Source organism: Sphaeramia orbicularis, chromosome 24 (assembly GCF_902148855.1).
Source record: "Sphaeramia orbicularis chromosome 24, fSphaOr1.1, whole genome shotgun sequence".
In the NCBI taxonomy this organism is placed as follows: Eukaryota; Metazoa; Chordata; class Actinopteri; order Kurtiformes; family Apogonidae; genus Sphaeramia; species Sphaeramia orbicularis.
This window is the reverse complement of record NC_043979.1, coordinates 44,588,961-44,604,904: the sequence shown is the minus strand read 5'-3', so window position 1 is coordinate 44,604,904 and position 15,944 is coordinate 44,588,961. Positions and strand designations below refer to the sequence as shown.

Below are 15,944 nucleotides of genomic sequence, written 5' to 3'. Positions count from 1 at the left end.
CTGTAAAGGTGTTACAGGACTGACACTGATTACCTGTAATCAAGGAGGTCAATAATTGGCATTTATAACTGATAGAAATTTGCAGTAAATATTAAAAGCCATGTTCAGTTTAGATCCAAGGGCATGACTTTGACATAAGAGTATTTTTTTTCAGGACAGTCCATGACACAAACTGGTTAATGCTGAAACTTGTGGGTGCACTTCATACACTGATGTATGAGTAAAAAGACCACCAGAGTAAAAGTAGTGAAAGTACCAATTTTGAGTCACTAATAAAGAAAAATTAGCAACAAAAAAAAAGCTGGTTGGGTGTAGTGTCCAACAGTCTTGAGTCAAATTATGAAATGGTGAGAATTAATGATAGAATTTATCCTTAAATAAATAAGTAAATAAATAAATGGGTTTACTCCAAAGGAATGTTTGTGTCAGATCTACTTTAAAACACTGTCTGTACATTACAATACATTCACTTGAAAGATTCTATTTACTGGAACTTTTATAAATCTGTTGGATAAATGGACATAAACCAATATGTATGTGTACTAAAACTATCTTATACATTGAAAACTTCAGCTAACCAGCACTTTGGTCATTTATTTTCCAGTTCATCTTATTAAAGTATTTAATATTTGGCACATTTAATATCAGAGACAGATCATTTTTTTAAATATATATACCAGTGAAATGTAAGTATTTCAATAGTTTCATAGAGTTTATTGGTAAATAAAGTGCATAAACAAAACCAGATGAACAAAAATGAACAAAATAATTGAGACGATGAAAAGAATAATCAAGAAGGTTAATGAAATAATAATAAAATGGGGAGAATAATTATTAAAATGAGCAAAAATGAAGAAACTAATGAGGAAAATAAACAATGAAATGAACACAATGGAGAGTAATCAACAAAATTTTTTAAAAAAAAGTGAATAAAATAATGAACAAAAGTGAAGAGAATAATGAAGGAAATCAAAAAATATTTTAAAAATGGGGAAAATAATCATCAAAATGAGCAAAAAATACCCCAATATATGTGTAAAACCACTTTATCATATACATTTAAAACAGTTACTAACAAGCACTTTTGCCATTTGTTTTCCAGTTTATCTTATTAAAGTATGTAAGATGTAGCACATTTAATCTAATTTATAAAAGATCATGGGCCAGAATAATCAGAAAATGTATATTCTTATATCTGAGCATAATTCTGTCAGTTTTATTTCTGACTGAATTTAAAAGAAAATCTACTGTTGTTTCTCTAACCAGAGCTGTGTGTACCCAGCTCATGAAATGACTAAAAATCTGTTTCTTTAATTTGTGCAGACCCACAAAGTAACTGTACCCAAAGCTTCAGACCGTTTTAAAGTTGAGTTTGAGTAAATATTTGTGCAACGTAAATACAGCAGCTGTGCAACAAGTCCTTCTGTTTGCAGGAGGGAAATTATGGCTGCACCAAATGATGATCACTCTAAGTTTATCTATCAGTTATTTAGCTGATGAATCAATCAGCTCCGGGGTGCTGGATTTAGCGGAGCCACAGCTGAAGATCGAGCTGCAGCTTGTGCTGGATGTTAATTTAAAGTCTGCGGCTTTAAAATGCTAAACATTACCACAGTAAAATGATTACATTAGAGAGGATTCTGTCCTCTGTTGATTTGTCTGACAGTTTGTTTGTGAGTTAATCAGTTCGTACTTCGCTCTGTAAAACATCAGAAACAAAAAACGCTACAACCGCTTTCCCAGAAGCCAACAGGATGTGTTCACGTTTACAGATTTTCAGCTCACGATCAGTTAGAGGAGAGAACAAACAGCTTGGCCTTCTCCTTTGATAGTTGATTTTATGAATACAGTTGTAGTTTGAGTATAAAAAGAAAAGGTAATGCAGAGGCCATGAGCTGTTGTCTTTGTTAAACGTCTTTTTTGACAAAACTACATGGGACCATTCGAAGAATATGTACAAAGTAGGGATGCAAATTATCGATTCATCCATTAATCATTAGTTGGTTGACTTTATCAATCGATTAATGATTAATTGATAAGTGGTGATTTTCCTGAGACCCTGAATTTCTCTTTCGATAGGTTCTATAAGAATAAAAGCTAAATATTGTTTATATACTTCATGAAAAAAACATGTCATATTCCTTAATGATTGATTTATTGTACCATTGGATACAGTACAGGCAATGACATTTATGGAGTAGAACTAAATAAATTCTGAAGAGAAATTCAATAAAGTAACTGGATCTGAAGAGGGGCACTTTAGAAGAAATGGGCATTTCTGACTGTGACCAGCTATTCCTGCCGCAGCGTCACAGCGCAGACACACTGGCAGCCTTTGGACAGGTGGACAGGGTGACTTCCCCGTCATTCAACTTCAGCGATGAAGCCTAGTTTGGGCAGTGGCGCCCCCCACTGTCGACACCACAAATCCAGCCGTGGAAAAGTGCAGTTAACTGACAATTAATAATTTAATCAAGCAAATTCTTATCAACAATTAATTGATTGTCGATTAATTGTTTACATCCCTGTTACAAAGTTTATTCACAGTTTTGAGATTGTGATTTTTAATTTTTGATTTTTTTTTTTTTTTTTTTACAACAAATTTTTGAATTATTAAATATTAGCCTTTACTTATAATGATCTATATTTTAATGACTTATATCATGTAAATGGTTACAGATATCAATATAGTTCCTATTGATCACTGATAGAAGTCATATTTGGACTTTGACTGAATTAGTTCAGTTCTCCTCCAGTGAAAGTACCACCCACTTCTATTGAGAGGTTGATCTTCTGCATCCAGACCTCAGGACTGGAACATAGAACAGAACCTGACAACCTCACAAATTCAACTTGTTGTTGATGCTTGACAGAGCATGATGCTGAGATACAGGGACATTGGAGCTATTTTTACAGACATGTCAAAGTGAAAAAGCTTATTACTTGCAGAAATGATGTAGTGCAAACATGGCCTGAGTTAAATATGGATGAAAAAAAGAACACTCATCAAAAAGGGGCTGATATGTTAAAACTGAAATGTCATTTACAACTGAAACACACCTGTTAAATGAGAACTTCACAAAATGTTGAATGCTCTCTGCTTCAACTGGGACTGATTTAACAAATTATTACTGTTTCAGAAATCTCCACCTATTCTACATTCATAAAAGAACTAAAAAAAAAAAGGTTAAAATCTAATCAAACCTTGAACACCTGTTATATCTGGTCAGCATTTCATTTCCATTTCAATAGTTATTCTCCTTGGCAGTTTTATAGTGATTTTATTGTATTAACAATGTATTCTATTACACTTGTATATAGTAATGTGTTGTATAAACTGTATTGTTCAGTTTGTCTTTAAATGTTGAGGACTACAGATGGAAAGAAGCTTTCACCTAAATCCAACATATTTACACAAAGTAATGTTTTTTGTACTGACTGATCGTTAATATACATTGTCCTCATCAAATAAACAAATAAAAGAAAGAAAAAAGAAAGGAATCAACCGAAAAAGCAGCAGCACAATCACAGCGCAGACTTTAACACGTGAATGGAAACGGTGTTTTTGTTCGTCTGTAGCTGCATATTCTGATCTTCACACACTGCAGGATGTTCTTCTCCACATTCTTCCATCCGGTTGGAATAATGAGCGTGCAGCCGTTGTCTGGCGCTGAATAAATATTAAGGAAAATGTAGAAAATGACAGAGTGAAGTAGACGAGTCAGGTTGAGAAGAAAATGACAACCCTGGATAACACATGCTTCCAGGTCTTTTGGAGCAGAGACTTTCCCTTTTTTCGAGCATCTCCTTTTTAAAACGTGTGAGCTAATGGGAGCCTCTCTATTGAAAATGGTTTGTCTTGTGTTTTGCAGAGTGAAGTTCAAGGACCCGCAGTACGCAGATGGTTTTGTGTTTAAGGCCGCCCTGCTTCCTGCAGCCAAGTGAGAGAATTTTCCTTCTTTTCTAAGTCTTTGTTGTCACTGAAAGGTTTGACTAAACATTCGGGCGCTTTCCGCTTGGGTGTGGACTGATTTTTTTTTTTTTGTTTACACCTGACTCTGGAGATGTGACAATGAGAGAATAGAATAAAGTCACTGTTCATAGAGCGGCAAAAAACTGACAATAGACCTCGAGGCAATTATACTCAGCATAGATGTGAAAGTAGATTCTCACAGTCTAAGCCTGTGTTGAAGTATGTGGATGTAAAAATATTTAAAAGGATGCATATTAGACTAACCCATGTATTTAGTTTAATTTTATTTAATAATAATAATGGATTCGATTTCTATAGCACTTTTCAACGCACCCTTGAAAAGGCTTTAGTGATCCATTATTCATTCGCTCACACATTCTCACTCTGGTGGTGGTAAACTAGATTTGGCGGAAGCATGGCTGCCAATTCACACTAAACGGCCCCTCCCACCACCACCGAACATTTATACGCATTCATACACCAGTGTGAGTGACGTGCCGTGCTCAAGGACACAACAGCACATGACTAACACAGAGCGGGATTTGAACCACCAACTCTTCGGTTATTGGACGACCCGCTCTATCTCCCATTTAACCTTTATTTAACCAGGTTAGTCCTATTGAGATAGAGGATCTCTTTTTCAAGGGAGACCTGGCTAAGACAGCAGTGTTACAGTCACATAATTACAGTTTTACAACAGTAAAAGCATTTGGAAATACAGAAAAACATATACCGTACTTCCCAGACTATTAGCTATAAGCCACACCCACCCCGTCTCCAATGTCTCACCGTCAATTCAATGATGCCAAGCTTAGGTGCAGCAGCTCTATTTCTAGCCGGATCAATCATTAGCCCAGAAAACATAAATTAGCCGCATCATTTTTGAACTACATGTTCACAGCATGTGGAAAAAAGTAGCAGCTTATAGACCAGAAATTACTGTAAAATCAGTAGAAACGTTTACAGAACAAAAGCCTTGATTCCAGAGATTTAAAGCTCTCTTTAACCCTTTTAAGACTGCCATTATAGAGGTGGCCGAGATGTCTTCATGTTTTCTTTGCAATGAAGTGTCAGAAAATGTCTTTTTTTACCAATTTTTTTGCACCTTTGTTTTCAAGAAGAACTTAACTTTCAATATCTGGTCTTTAATTTTCATCATTATAAATAATAAATGCTTAACACAGTGTGTTTTAGTGAAAAAGAAAAAACGGACATGAAGTTTTTAGCATATTTATTTTCAGAAACAACTGTAAATGTCCATAATGAAACTTTTTTACATTGCAGAAATACATTTTCAACTATTTTGCATTCAGTATCCATATTGCAGCTTCATATTTTTTGTTATTTCCAGGCTTTTTTTTAGCCTCTGTGGAATTCTCTGAAACAGTTCCTTTCTACTACATTGCTGCTGCAAAGTGTTATGTAGTTTCGGAAAGTTCAGGATCTCAGCTTTCTGATGTCGTTTGGATTTCATGGATAGCACAAACTGTTCAGGAGTTAATTTTTTGCTGTAAAATGCTAAATGCAGCACCGAAGAGATTGCTGCTGTTAAAGGGTTAAAATCAGTCAAAGGAGTCAGTGTTTGTAGATGGAGCTCAGACTGAAGCTTTTTCCATTCGTCAGGAGTTGAAAACCTAAAAGATTACTTTCCTAATTCAGTCCTTATCTTTGGAACAAACATGTCAATATAATGGAGGTATTTGAGTGTGTAAAGCCTTCACTGATACTGAGCTTGTATTTGTTTTCAGGATACCCAATAAGGTCCTGAAACCTGGAGACTGGGAGAAGTCCAACAGGGAGCCATGGAGACCCCAGCTGGGCTTCAACCCCAACCGACAGCAGGCGCACCTGGACCAGTCGGCCTTCAGAGCACTGGAGTAAGCACCACAAAACACCAAATACACCATTTAGTTCATGGATGTCAAACGCATTCAGCCGCATTTGACCTCAAACGGGCTAGATCAGTAAGCTAATAGTATTATAGCCTATAAATAATGTCAACTCCAAATTTTTGTCTTTGTTTTAGTGCAAAAACATGAAAAAACTGAAATTGTATAAGAATAATAAGTGCAATTTTAACAACATTATGCCTCAACTTATCATTTATGCAGGTGCATTACACACAGTGCTACACTAGCATTTCGTAACAGGTAGAATATTGGTCAAATTTTGGAATATGGAAATAAAATAAGAACAGTTTCACCAAATACATGATTTAATTCATGAGTGTCAAACTCATTATTTTTCAGGTTATACATTCAGCCCAATTCGATCTCAAATGTGCGAGATCAGTAAAATAATAGCATAACAGTCTTTGAATAATATCAACTCCAAATTTTTCTCTTTGTTTTAGTGCAAAACACATTTAATTATGAAATTATGAATCACTGATGTGAATAATAGGAAAATACTGAAATTTTAGAAGAATAATAAGTGCAATTTTAACAATAATATGGCTCAACTTATCATTTATACATGTGCATTACACACAGTGTTACACAAAAATTTAGTAACAGGCAGAATATTGGTCAAATTTTGGAATGTGGAACAAAAAGAAGAACAATTTCTCTGAATTTAATTCATGGGTGTCAAATTCATTTTATTTCTGGGGCCACAGATTTGATCTCAAGCAGGCCAGATCATTAAGATAATTTCATAATGACCTATAAATATTGATAACTCCAAGGTTTTCTCTTAGTTTTTAGTGCAAAAATGCTAAAATTACAGTGTGGCAATGTTGATGTTTACAAACTATCCTCTCATACATAGTGTGAATAAAATGAACAACCTGAAATTTCATAAGAAAATAAGTGGATTTTAATAGTAACCTATTATTTACACATGTACTTTACAACTTACAGATGAGAGTGGATCCTCAAATAGACAAAATATTTAGTTACAGGCATCTGGAACTGAAAAATGTATTATTTATTATATATTCTGTGTCATTTTTGCACTTCAAGTTCATCTACCGCATGCACTTTAGGTAAATAGATATGATCTGGAAAGTGACAGTGGAATAAATCTCCTGTTGTACCCTTGACTCAGATTTGATCAGAAGTGCTGAATAAATTCCAATGGCAGTGGTTTCTACTGAGTTTAAGGGCTTTCCAGGCTTTTGACCGACTTTAGTGCCCAGGCAGGGTTAGAAAATGACCTGTCTGTCCACTAAAAAAAATGGCACATCTTTTGTAACCATACATATGCACTAAGAAGTCAGAGCAGATAAAAGCACCCAGAAAGCTGAAAAACCAAACTGTTGAAGACCATCACTGGGGACCAAATTACAGCTCAGATGGGGTCCAAAATGGCTCCGGTGCTGCACGTGAGTCTTATAATGGTAGGGAACAGTCTACATAGTATTGCAGATCTGCAGAAGAACCCAAAGGTCCCCTCTGACCACAGCTGCTACCGCTGAAGTTAATCCTACATTAACACAGTCGATGGTCAGCTGAAATGGAAAAGGATGGTCCCTTTCAACTAGAGCTGCACAATATATCGTTTGAGTATCGTCATCGCGACACACTGTGCGTAACAATCCACCAATCACAATCGTTCTTTATCAGTTTGGAGTGAGTCACTGGTAACAACATTGAAAAATGAGCAACAAATAAGAGAAAATCACCGTAAACGAAGACTTGGTGTGTTGGGCGCATGTGCACGCAGCGACCGGCAGTGAGCGAGAGTTTGCTGCAAAACAAATAAGATAAGATATTCCTTTATTGATCCCACAATGGGGAAATTCAGTGTTGTCAGCAGCAAACATATACATAAACATACACATACACGTAAAACAAACAGTCATATAAATTTGAATTAAGAAAAAGTGTTTAAAAGGAGAGTGCAAATACGGTTTGATATGAATGTAGTGCAAATGGTTATAAATATAAAAAAAAAATAAAAATCTACCCACGGGTACAAATAAAGTCACCTTGAACCTTGGTGCAAAAAAGTCAGTTATTTGGAATTATTTCGGCTACAAGAAGGATGATACTGAAACACATGTTCTGTGTCGACAGTGCCTTCCAGCTGTCTCCACAACCAGAGGTAACATAACTAATTTGTTGGACTGTTTACGTCGGCACCACAGCTGTTATATCCTCAGGAGTATTTTTTTCATATTGCAGTGTCAAACAAAATCGCAATGTCAGTTTTTTCCAATATCGTGCAGCCCCACTTTCAACTACAAATCATCAAGTGGATTCATTCATTTATTCATATTCCAAACTGCTTTATCCTCTGGAGGGTCATGGGGATGCTGGAGTGAAGGCGGGATACAATAAGGATGTTGGTTCTTATTACACTTTTATATCAGGTACAGCTAACTACAGACGAGAGAAGAACCTGAAGCTGAGTTAAATTGATTGACCTCTCGATCGGACACTTGACTATCTATATCTGATCTCCTTGTTGGGTTAGAGTCAGAGCAATATCTCATAACACAATCGGATCACTTTTGTACACTCCAGTTTTAGGGTGTTAATGCTAATTATGAAGTTAGCGCTTGGTAGGATATCCAATGAATTTCATGAAATGCCTAAATTGAGAGTGAGTTATCCATCTTGTTCTTAAAAGAAACAACAACCTGTTTGCTTGTAATATATCCACAGTGAATCTATTTCTATACAGTTTTTTTTCTTTTTTTTCTTTTTTTTTTTTTTTTCACAAATTATGCACATTGACACCCTCAGAAGCCTTACTTTTTTGCTGCACGTGTACAATTTAATACAGAATCTGTTTTTTTTGTTGACGTGAACTCGAGATCAAACGTGACTCGAAAATATCTTTAAGTGGTTTTAGTTCAGGTTCCAAAGGTAGCAACAGAATAACACTAGTGACTTTCGAATAAAGTTACTCAAAGGCAGTGTAACCTTGTACCTTGTGAAGTGTAGTTTTTCTCATTTTCTAATATTTGAAAACCAGAGATAATGTATTAGACAAAACACACACCTGCCTGTGAACGACGTGACGCTGAATGATGTTGTGTGACAGTGTGAAGCAGCGTTCAGTATTTTTAAAATGTGTTTAAATGTTTGTGCCCCCCACACCCCCTCCCCCCAGCGCTCCCCATTAACCAGCCATGCTTGATTATGATCTAAGCTCTCTCCTCCACACATTGATATTATCATTAAGGAAATGTGAATAATTGAACATCTGGCTCAGTCCGACTGTAGCGTGTTTGAGAATTAATTATGCGGCAATGCGAAGAAACACAATGCATTCGGGTTTTTGTGGTTAATTCCAGCAGTTATGTGCCTTGATGGGGCCAAAGAGGCAGGTGCTCAAAGGAGGGTGAGCATGGAGGAAAAGCAGTCTGTTTGGAAAATGTAGACACAGGAGGCCCCATATTAGTCTCAAATCTGCAGAAAAACAACCATCGGACATTTGAGACTTTAACTCAGTGGTTTTCAACCTTGGGGTCGCCTGGAATTCTAATGGGGTCGCCTGAAATTTCTAGTGATTTATTGAAAAACATTTTTTTAATTACTAATAAAAAACATATGTTGAGTTGACAGAGACAATCCCAAAACATAAAAGACATGACAGACTCTGAAGCTGAAGCTGAAGCACTGTGGTTCTGTTTGTCTTTCAAATGTTCATTGTGGTCAGTTTCAGATGCTGCAGCTCGTTCATAATACTGGGTTACAAAAAAAGTTTTTTGCAAGTTGTCTAGGTTTTTTCAACGGAATTAGGACCATTTTGCACCGCTAAATCCAAAAATGACATCTGTTTTTCTCAATCAGGTCAGGTTTTTTTGCTAATTTGATTTAGAAAAATTTGATCTTCTCACAAAATTGATTACATTTTTGTGACTTTATCAGTTGATTTTTTTATATAGTTCTCACCCAAAATAGGTTTTAAGAGAAAAAAAATCATTTTCTAACAGGATTCCTGTTAGGTACAATGGTGTATTCACCGCAGATGTAGCAGAATACGTCAGGCTTATTTTTGCAAGATCTTCTAGTCGAAGCCATTTCATTCACCTGTAATATTAAAAAAAACATTAATCATAAATTGACAAAAGTAAAATCTTCACAACTCGTTTATTGTAAGAAATATGAAAGAATTTTGTATCATATGATGTGAAAATGCCCATAAATGTAAGCAAAAATGTTAAAAAGCCAATATGTAGCATAGTTCAGAAAGTTGACCTGATTGAGCAAAATGAATGTGATTTTTGGATTCAGCACACCAAAATTATCCTAAATCAGCTCAAAAAACTGAAACAATAAATTTGTTGTTGACCAGTGTAATTCATAGTTTGAGTTCTTGTTTGTTCAGTATTAATTGTCAGCCTTGTAAATCACAGCTGGACTGACTGTACATATCCTGACCAAGGAAAATCAAATTCTCCCTTTGTGCAGTAATCTACACCTGGCTTTTCTGCCTCCGTCCGTAATAGTATACATTATATAGACTAAATGTCCTCTAAAATTAACATTTATTTGCAACATAGTATAGCCAACTATTACATGAACAAAAACAAATTAATTTTAGCAAAAAAAAAGGGTCCGTTTTGAATGTCTGGGGTCGACAGAAATTTGTGATATTAACCCTTAGTGGTCCACAGTCACAACCCCGTGACTGAATCACATAACATGTCCAACACATTGTAGCATCGGAAGTCGGTCTCGTAGACCACTGGAGACATTTCCATTTGAAAGGAAGGATGTGAAACACTCGCCCACTTTTTTATTTGATGTTAATAGAGCAAATACAAAATGAGAAAATTGGAAAAAACCCCAATGTAAAGATATGCTTTTATGTCAAATATTTGAGAATAGTTTTAATTTATTACAATTTTGATTTTATATACCTAATATTTTAAACCAATATTCACTTTTAAAGTCTTTGAAAAGGTTCATTAAGCATCTTTGTGTTATTTGTGCAATAAATTATATACATTTTTCAAATCGGATTTTATATTTTTTGTGTGTTTTTTGTCCTTTTGTGTTGATATAGTCGGTTAAAGTGAAAAAAATAATAGGCAGATGAGATAGATGAAGTTTTGCTGAAAAAGAAGATACCAAACATAGGTTTAGTAAGCAAGTCCTTATATAGTATATAAAGACAAAATCAAAAGTACTCAAAAACGGACAAAATAGGCTGAGACCCCTAAGTGTTAAAATGGGGTCACAAGCCAAAAATGGTTGGGAACCACTGCTTTAACTGTTAAATATAGACTTTTCCCAGCGTTATTTGATTTTCTTGTCCGCTGTGAATCTGCTTATAATTCTGGCAAGTATGTTCAGAAGAGAAGAGTGAGCTTGTTCTTTGAGAAAATACTCAAATCACTGGGAAACTGAAAAGGAAACTATTTTTTTCATATTCTTCATGGCCTATTTAATGACTTGTTTAATTCATCAACAGAATTGGATTTGAAAGTTTTTTTTTTCCCTTTGATTTTTTTTTTTCAACTTGTTTAGTTTGTTTTCATTTCATTTTTAACCCATAAAGACCCAAACAGCCACCATCTACCAAAACCACCTACTGATCTAAACTATTTAATACCTGTTGATCCACTAATCCTATCAATCCATGTAAATAATTGGTGTAAAATGCAGTTTCACAGTCATTTTATATTTTAACTTAGTGTTCTTACAGTTTACGGACCATTAAAACAGTGAAAAAAGTACAATTATATTATGAAAATCCTTACATTTACAAAGTAATAATAATAAAAATAATAATAAAGTATCTTTTAAAAAATGTGAACAACCTGAAATGTCTTATTTTAACATTTACACATATACATTTCAACTTACAGATCACAGTGGATCTACAAATACACGAAAGATTTAGTAACAGGCAGAATATTGGTAAAATTGCACCTACTTCCCTGAAGATATTTCAAGTTGTTTATATTTGTTCAGGTTTTTCACATTTGTTGTGAAAAGATAATCTATAAGTGTAAGCATTTTCATGTAATTTTACTTTTGTACGCTAAAACTAAGACAAAAATTTGGATTTGTCATTATTTCTAGGTTATTGTAATAGTATTTTACTTGTCTGACCCACTTGAGATTGAATTGGGCTGCATGTGGAACCCTTTGACGGACTGGTTTTGGCCCACGAGCCGTATATTTGACACCCCTGCTTCAGAGGATTAAGTACTCATGGAAAATGAAAGTAACATGTCTTTATTTTGTCTTTTCTTTCAGTCACAACATGAACAGAAACCAGCACGGTGGGGGACAGTACAGCAACACCCCCCCTCCAGGAAGCTACCACCGAGGAAACTACCGTTCTCATCACGGCGGCGGACACCAGCCTGCGTACCAACGTAAGAGACACACACACACACACACACACGTTATCTGTCTATACCTGTGTGACGTCTTTTTGGGTTCACGATGATGGAACTAGAAACTGCTTCAAATTAATAACATGGGAAAAATGACCAAAACTTTACCTTTCTTTAAAGTTAAACATGCTACTTCTGTTCTTGTGTCCATATCTACAGTTACTGATGGAAACTGATTTTTTTTTTTTCGTAACTTAAATCTTTATTGAGTTTTATATAGAATTGTAACAGTATCCCAAAAGACAAAGACAAACAAAACAGACCCCACAAAACAAGAGAAGAAAAAAAAAAACAATAAAAAGAACAGACAAACAAGGGCACAAATAAGTACAAATAAATACATTGTGCCCAGGTAGCAACAGATGGAAACTGAATTTTGTTTTGCAGATGTCCTTGTTAAAGGGATAAATAACAAGAAACACAAAAAGATGCAGAAAGGAACATTTGTATCAGCATCAGCTAACAATTTTCCAATGGGTGCATCCCTATTTTAAAGTGGATATTGAAAATAAACTAAACTTTTTTTTTTTTGTTTTTTTTTTAACCCCTGATAGGTTCAATTCCCTGAATTTTGGGGGAAACTACCACTTAAGTTCTGTTGATCTAATGCAGTGGCTCACACACTCACCTTATCATGACCCTCCTAGTGCCTGTACAGTACAAGCCTGTGGGGGCAGTGTTATGATCTGGGGTTGGTTAAAGGTAGGGTAGGAGATGTTTTCCTGGAGCATTTTTTTTACTATATTATGTAGAATCCTCTTCACACCCCGACTGCAACCAATTAATTAATTAAAAGCTCTAACACAAAAATAAGAAATTGTAGTCACCTGTGGAACGGACAGGATTGAAGAAACACCGTCCAATCATTTTAACCGGCCCATTGTAGTGATTGAATGATGATATATCTATCAAACTCAACTGCCATTAGTCCCTCCCCCCTCTGCGCGTACCCGTCTTTGTGCATGAATCGCTCGGGAACCCTCAGGAACAAGTATTGTGCGTTCTGGTATTCTGGAGGCGTGGCTTTGGGAGGAAGTCTGAAGAAAGGGGTTTGGACTTTTGAATTGTGTATTTTCAAAATGTAGCTTGCTTGAATCGTTTTTCCAGGATCTCCTACCTTACCTTTAAGTTGGTCAGGTCTGGGTTTACAACATAATGTGTCCATCAAATGAAGTCAGATGAACCTGAATATACCGAATGACCAGGTCAGTGGATTTCATTCTATGCCAACGACACCTTCGTTTTCCCAAAATGATCAGGATCGGATTGTGTGACTATGAAAGAGTGCTACATGTGTTTTTATTTTGCCTGAGCTGTGTATTAGTCATGTGACCAGTCACCTATGACCTCCTAATGATCCCTCAGCCCCCGGTATCTGATCCCGGCCTCTGCCAGCTCGCCTCCAGTTTGGCTTTGTCCTCAGTTTGCAGGTAGATGAATAAACTCATCTGCTGATGATGGCGTGTGGGGGAGTCGTGGTTATTCTTGTGGCTCTTGATGCAAATGTTGGGGGAGGGGGAGGGGGTCTTCTCCAGATCACAGCAGCTCCTCTGGCCTCTCACTCGCTCTCAGTGTTAAACCTTCCAATTAACAATCCAGGAGGCTGTGTTTTAATTAAACCACTTCTGTAGCTTCATCATCATCACCATCATCTGAGGGAAGGGAGTCAGCTGACTAATGTGGAGCAGTGGTAGACCGTTTCATGTTCTCCTCTGAACGTTATATTTCCTTTTCAGCATAAGAAACTAAGAGAAACATGTCACTAAAGGTGGTATTTCTGGTTATTCTGCTTCAAATCTAACTTGTATTTAATTATATTTGTATCCCCAAAACTCGACTCTTGGGATATAATGGTTTTACCCCAACCACCGCCGGATATCCTTTATGTGAACGCGATAACTAGGACAGATTTGGTTGGATTTCTTCTCCCTTGATCACCAACATAGGGGACCCCTAGTGGAAGAAACCTGTCGATTTCAGCGTCTCTATGAGAATTATAAGTCATCCACTTGGGGGCGCTTTAGTTGAAAATCTGTTAAAGACAGTTTGAACAGCACAAATCTGATTTTTTTTTTTTTTTTCAAATCCAACCTAGGCCACTTTCATGTGTGGTCTTAAATCTGATATCTGATATTTTGCATTGCATTATATTGCATGTGACTTCAGTTTAAATGGCCTGGTCGCATTTATCCAACCTTTGCGTCATTGAAATGCGACAAATGTCACAATTCTCCATCCCAGGAGGAGAAGCGGCTGGAAAACCATACTTACTTCCGTAAACACAGTGCATGTCTGTGTGGTCACGTATTACAGCAGGACCTCTTTTGTGCATTCGGGTCACTTCAGGGTTGCATTCAATTCATACTCAAAACTGATAGAAGTCGCATTTAATGTGTAATATGCCAAAAATATACCAAAAATTCAGGAATCGATACAGATACCACACGATTCTTGATACCAAAGTCGATACCGCGGTTAAAAAAAAAAAAGAATCATAAAAACCCATGAACTTAAACAAGAAATACTTAAGTATTTGCATATAAATGAATATTGATTTTGCCTCTAACTCTCTCATCTGTCTGCACTGTCAGTCACTGTTTACGTACCATAGTATCAAATGGTGTAGTGAGTTTCGGTTCTCATGACATCCCTAATGAGCACACAAAAAAATTGGATTTCACCAAAAAATCTGAATTGTGCATTAAGACCTGTTGTCTGAACGTAACTTTAGAAACTGAAAAATGGCTGCTGTTGAGTTCTGGTCCGCTTCTTTTTGTGTTCTTAAATCATAGAAATTATAAGATCAGCCTTCGAAAAGTAGTAGATTTCCGTCTGTAAAACCATGTTGAAGCCTCTGTTATGAAACGTCAGTGTTGCAGTGATTTAATTTTATTTAATATGGAGGTTTCAGGAATGTGATTATCCAAACGAGCCGGACCAGAGACTTGCCTTTGTCCAGATAACTCTTTCTCAGGACAATCCTCCTCAGGCTTTTACTGCTGCTGTGGGCTTTTGTAAAGGGGGTGGGGGGGTGACTGATTAGGGATGTGGAGACCAGGGGCCGGTAATGAGGCCGTCGAGTGGCTCCGCTGGACTTGGTGGCCCTCCCTGTGATAAAAGCATGTGTTTGATTGGCCGTGTGATGCGCTGTGAAAAGGCTTGAAACCAAAGTTAACTTCCCCCTTTGACGCGGCCGCTGCCTCCTGCGGGGATGTGTCAACACGCCGCCGCGGAAACAGGCTGCGAGGCTTTGAGACCAGCTGGGCTTTAATAAGCCACCGGGAAGGCTCTGCTGGTGGCCATTATTATCCCAACAACAAACTTTAACCAGGGCAGGCAGTGACTGTTTGATCAGACCGCCACAGTCACCGATCAGTAACAATTGCACATACAGACGTCCAGGTTACAAGGTCTGAGTTCACGATGATTGAGTACTAGGTGCTTTATTGGATCAAGAACACAAAATGTTCATCAGGGGTGTCAAACATTTTATTTCAGGGACCATATTCAGCCCAATTTGAACTCAAGTGGGCCATACCATCAAAATAATAAGCATAATAACCTATAAATTACTGTTTTAGTGTGGAAAAAGTAGAATTACATTATGAAAGCGTGAATAATCTGAAAAATCATGTACAACCTGAAAATTCTTAAGAAATATAAGAG

General features: G+C 36.5%; 1 protein-coding gene across 1 annotated transcript in view; it reads left to right on the top strand.

Annotated features, from left to right (window-relative positions):
- Window positions 1-15,944, top strand: part of xrn2 (5'-3' exoribonuclease 2) — an 84,264-nt gene that overhangs the window by 40,512 nt on the left and 27,808 nt on the right. The window contains exons 26-28 of the mRNA XM_030128853.1: window positions 3,873-3,941; window positions 5,722-5,850; window positions 12,136-12,257. Coding sequence (XP_029984713.1) covers window positions 3,873-3,941; window positions 5,722-5,850; window positions 12,136-12,257 — 320 coding nt within the window. The remainder of the gene's footprint in view (window positions 1-3,872; window positions 3,942-5,721; window positions 5,851-12,135; window positions 12,258-15,944) is intronic.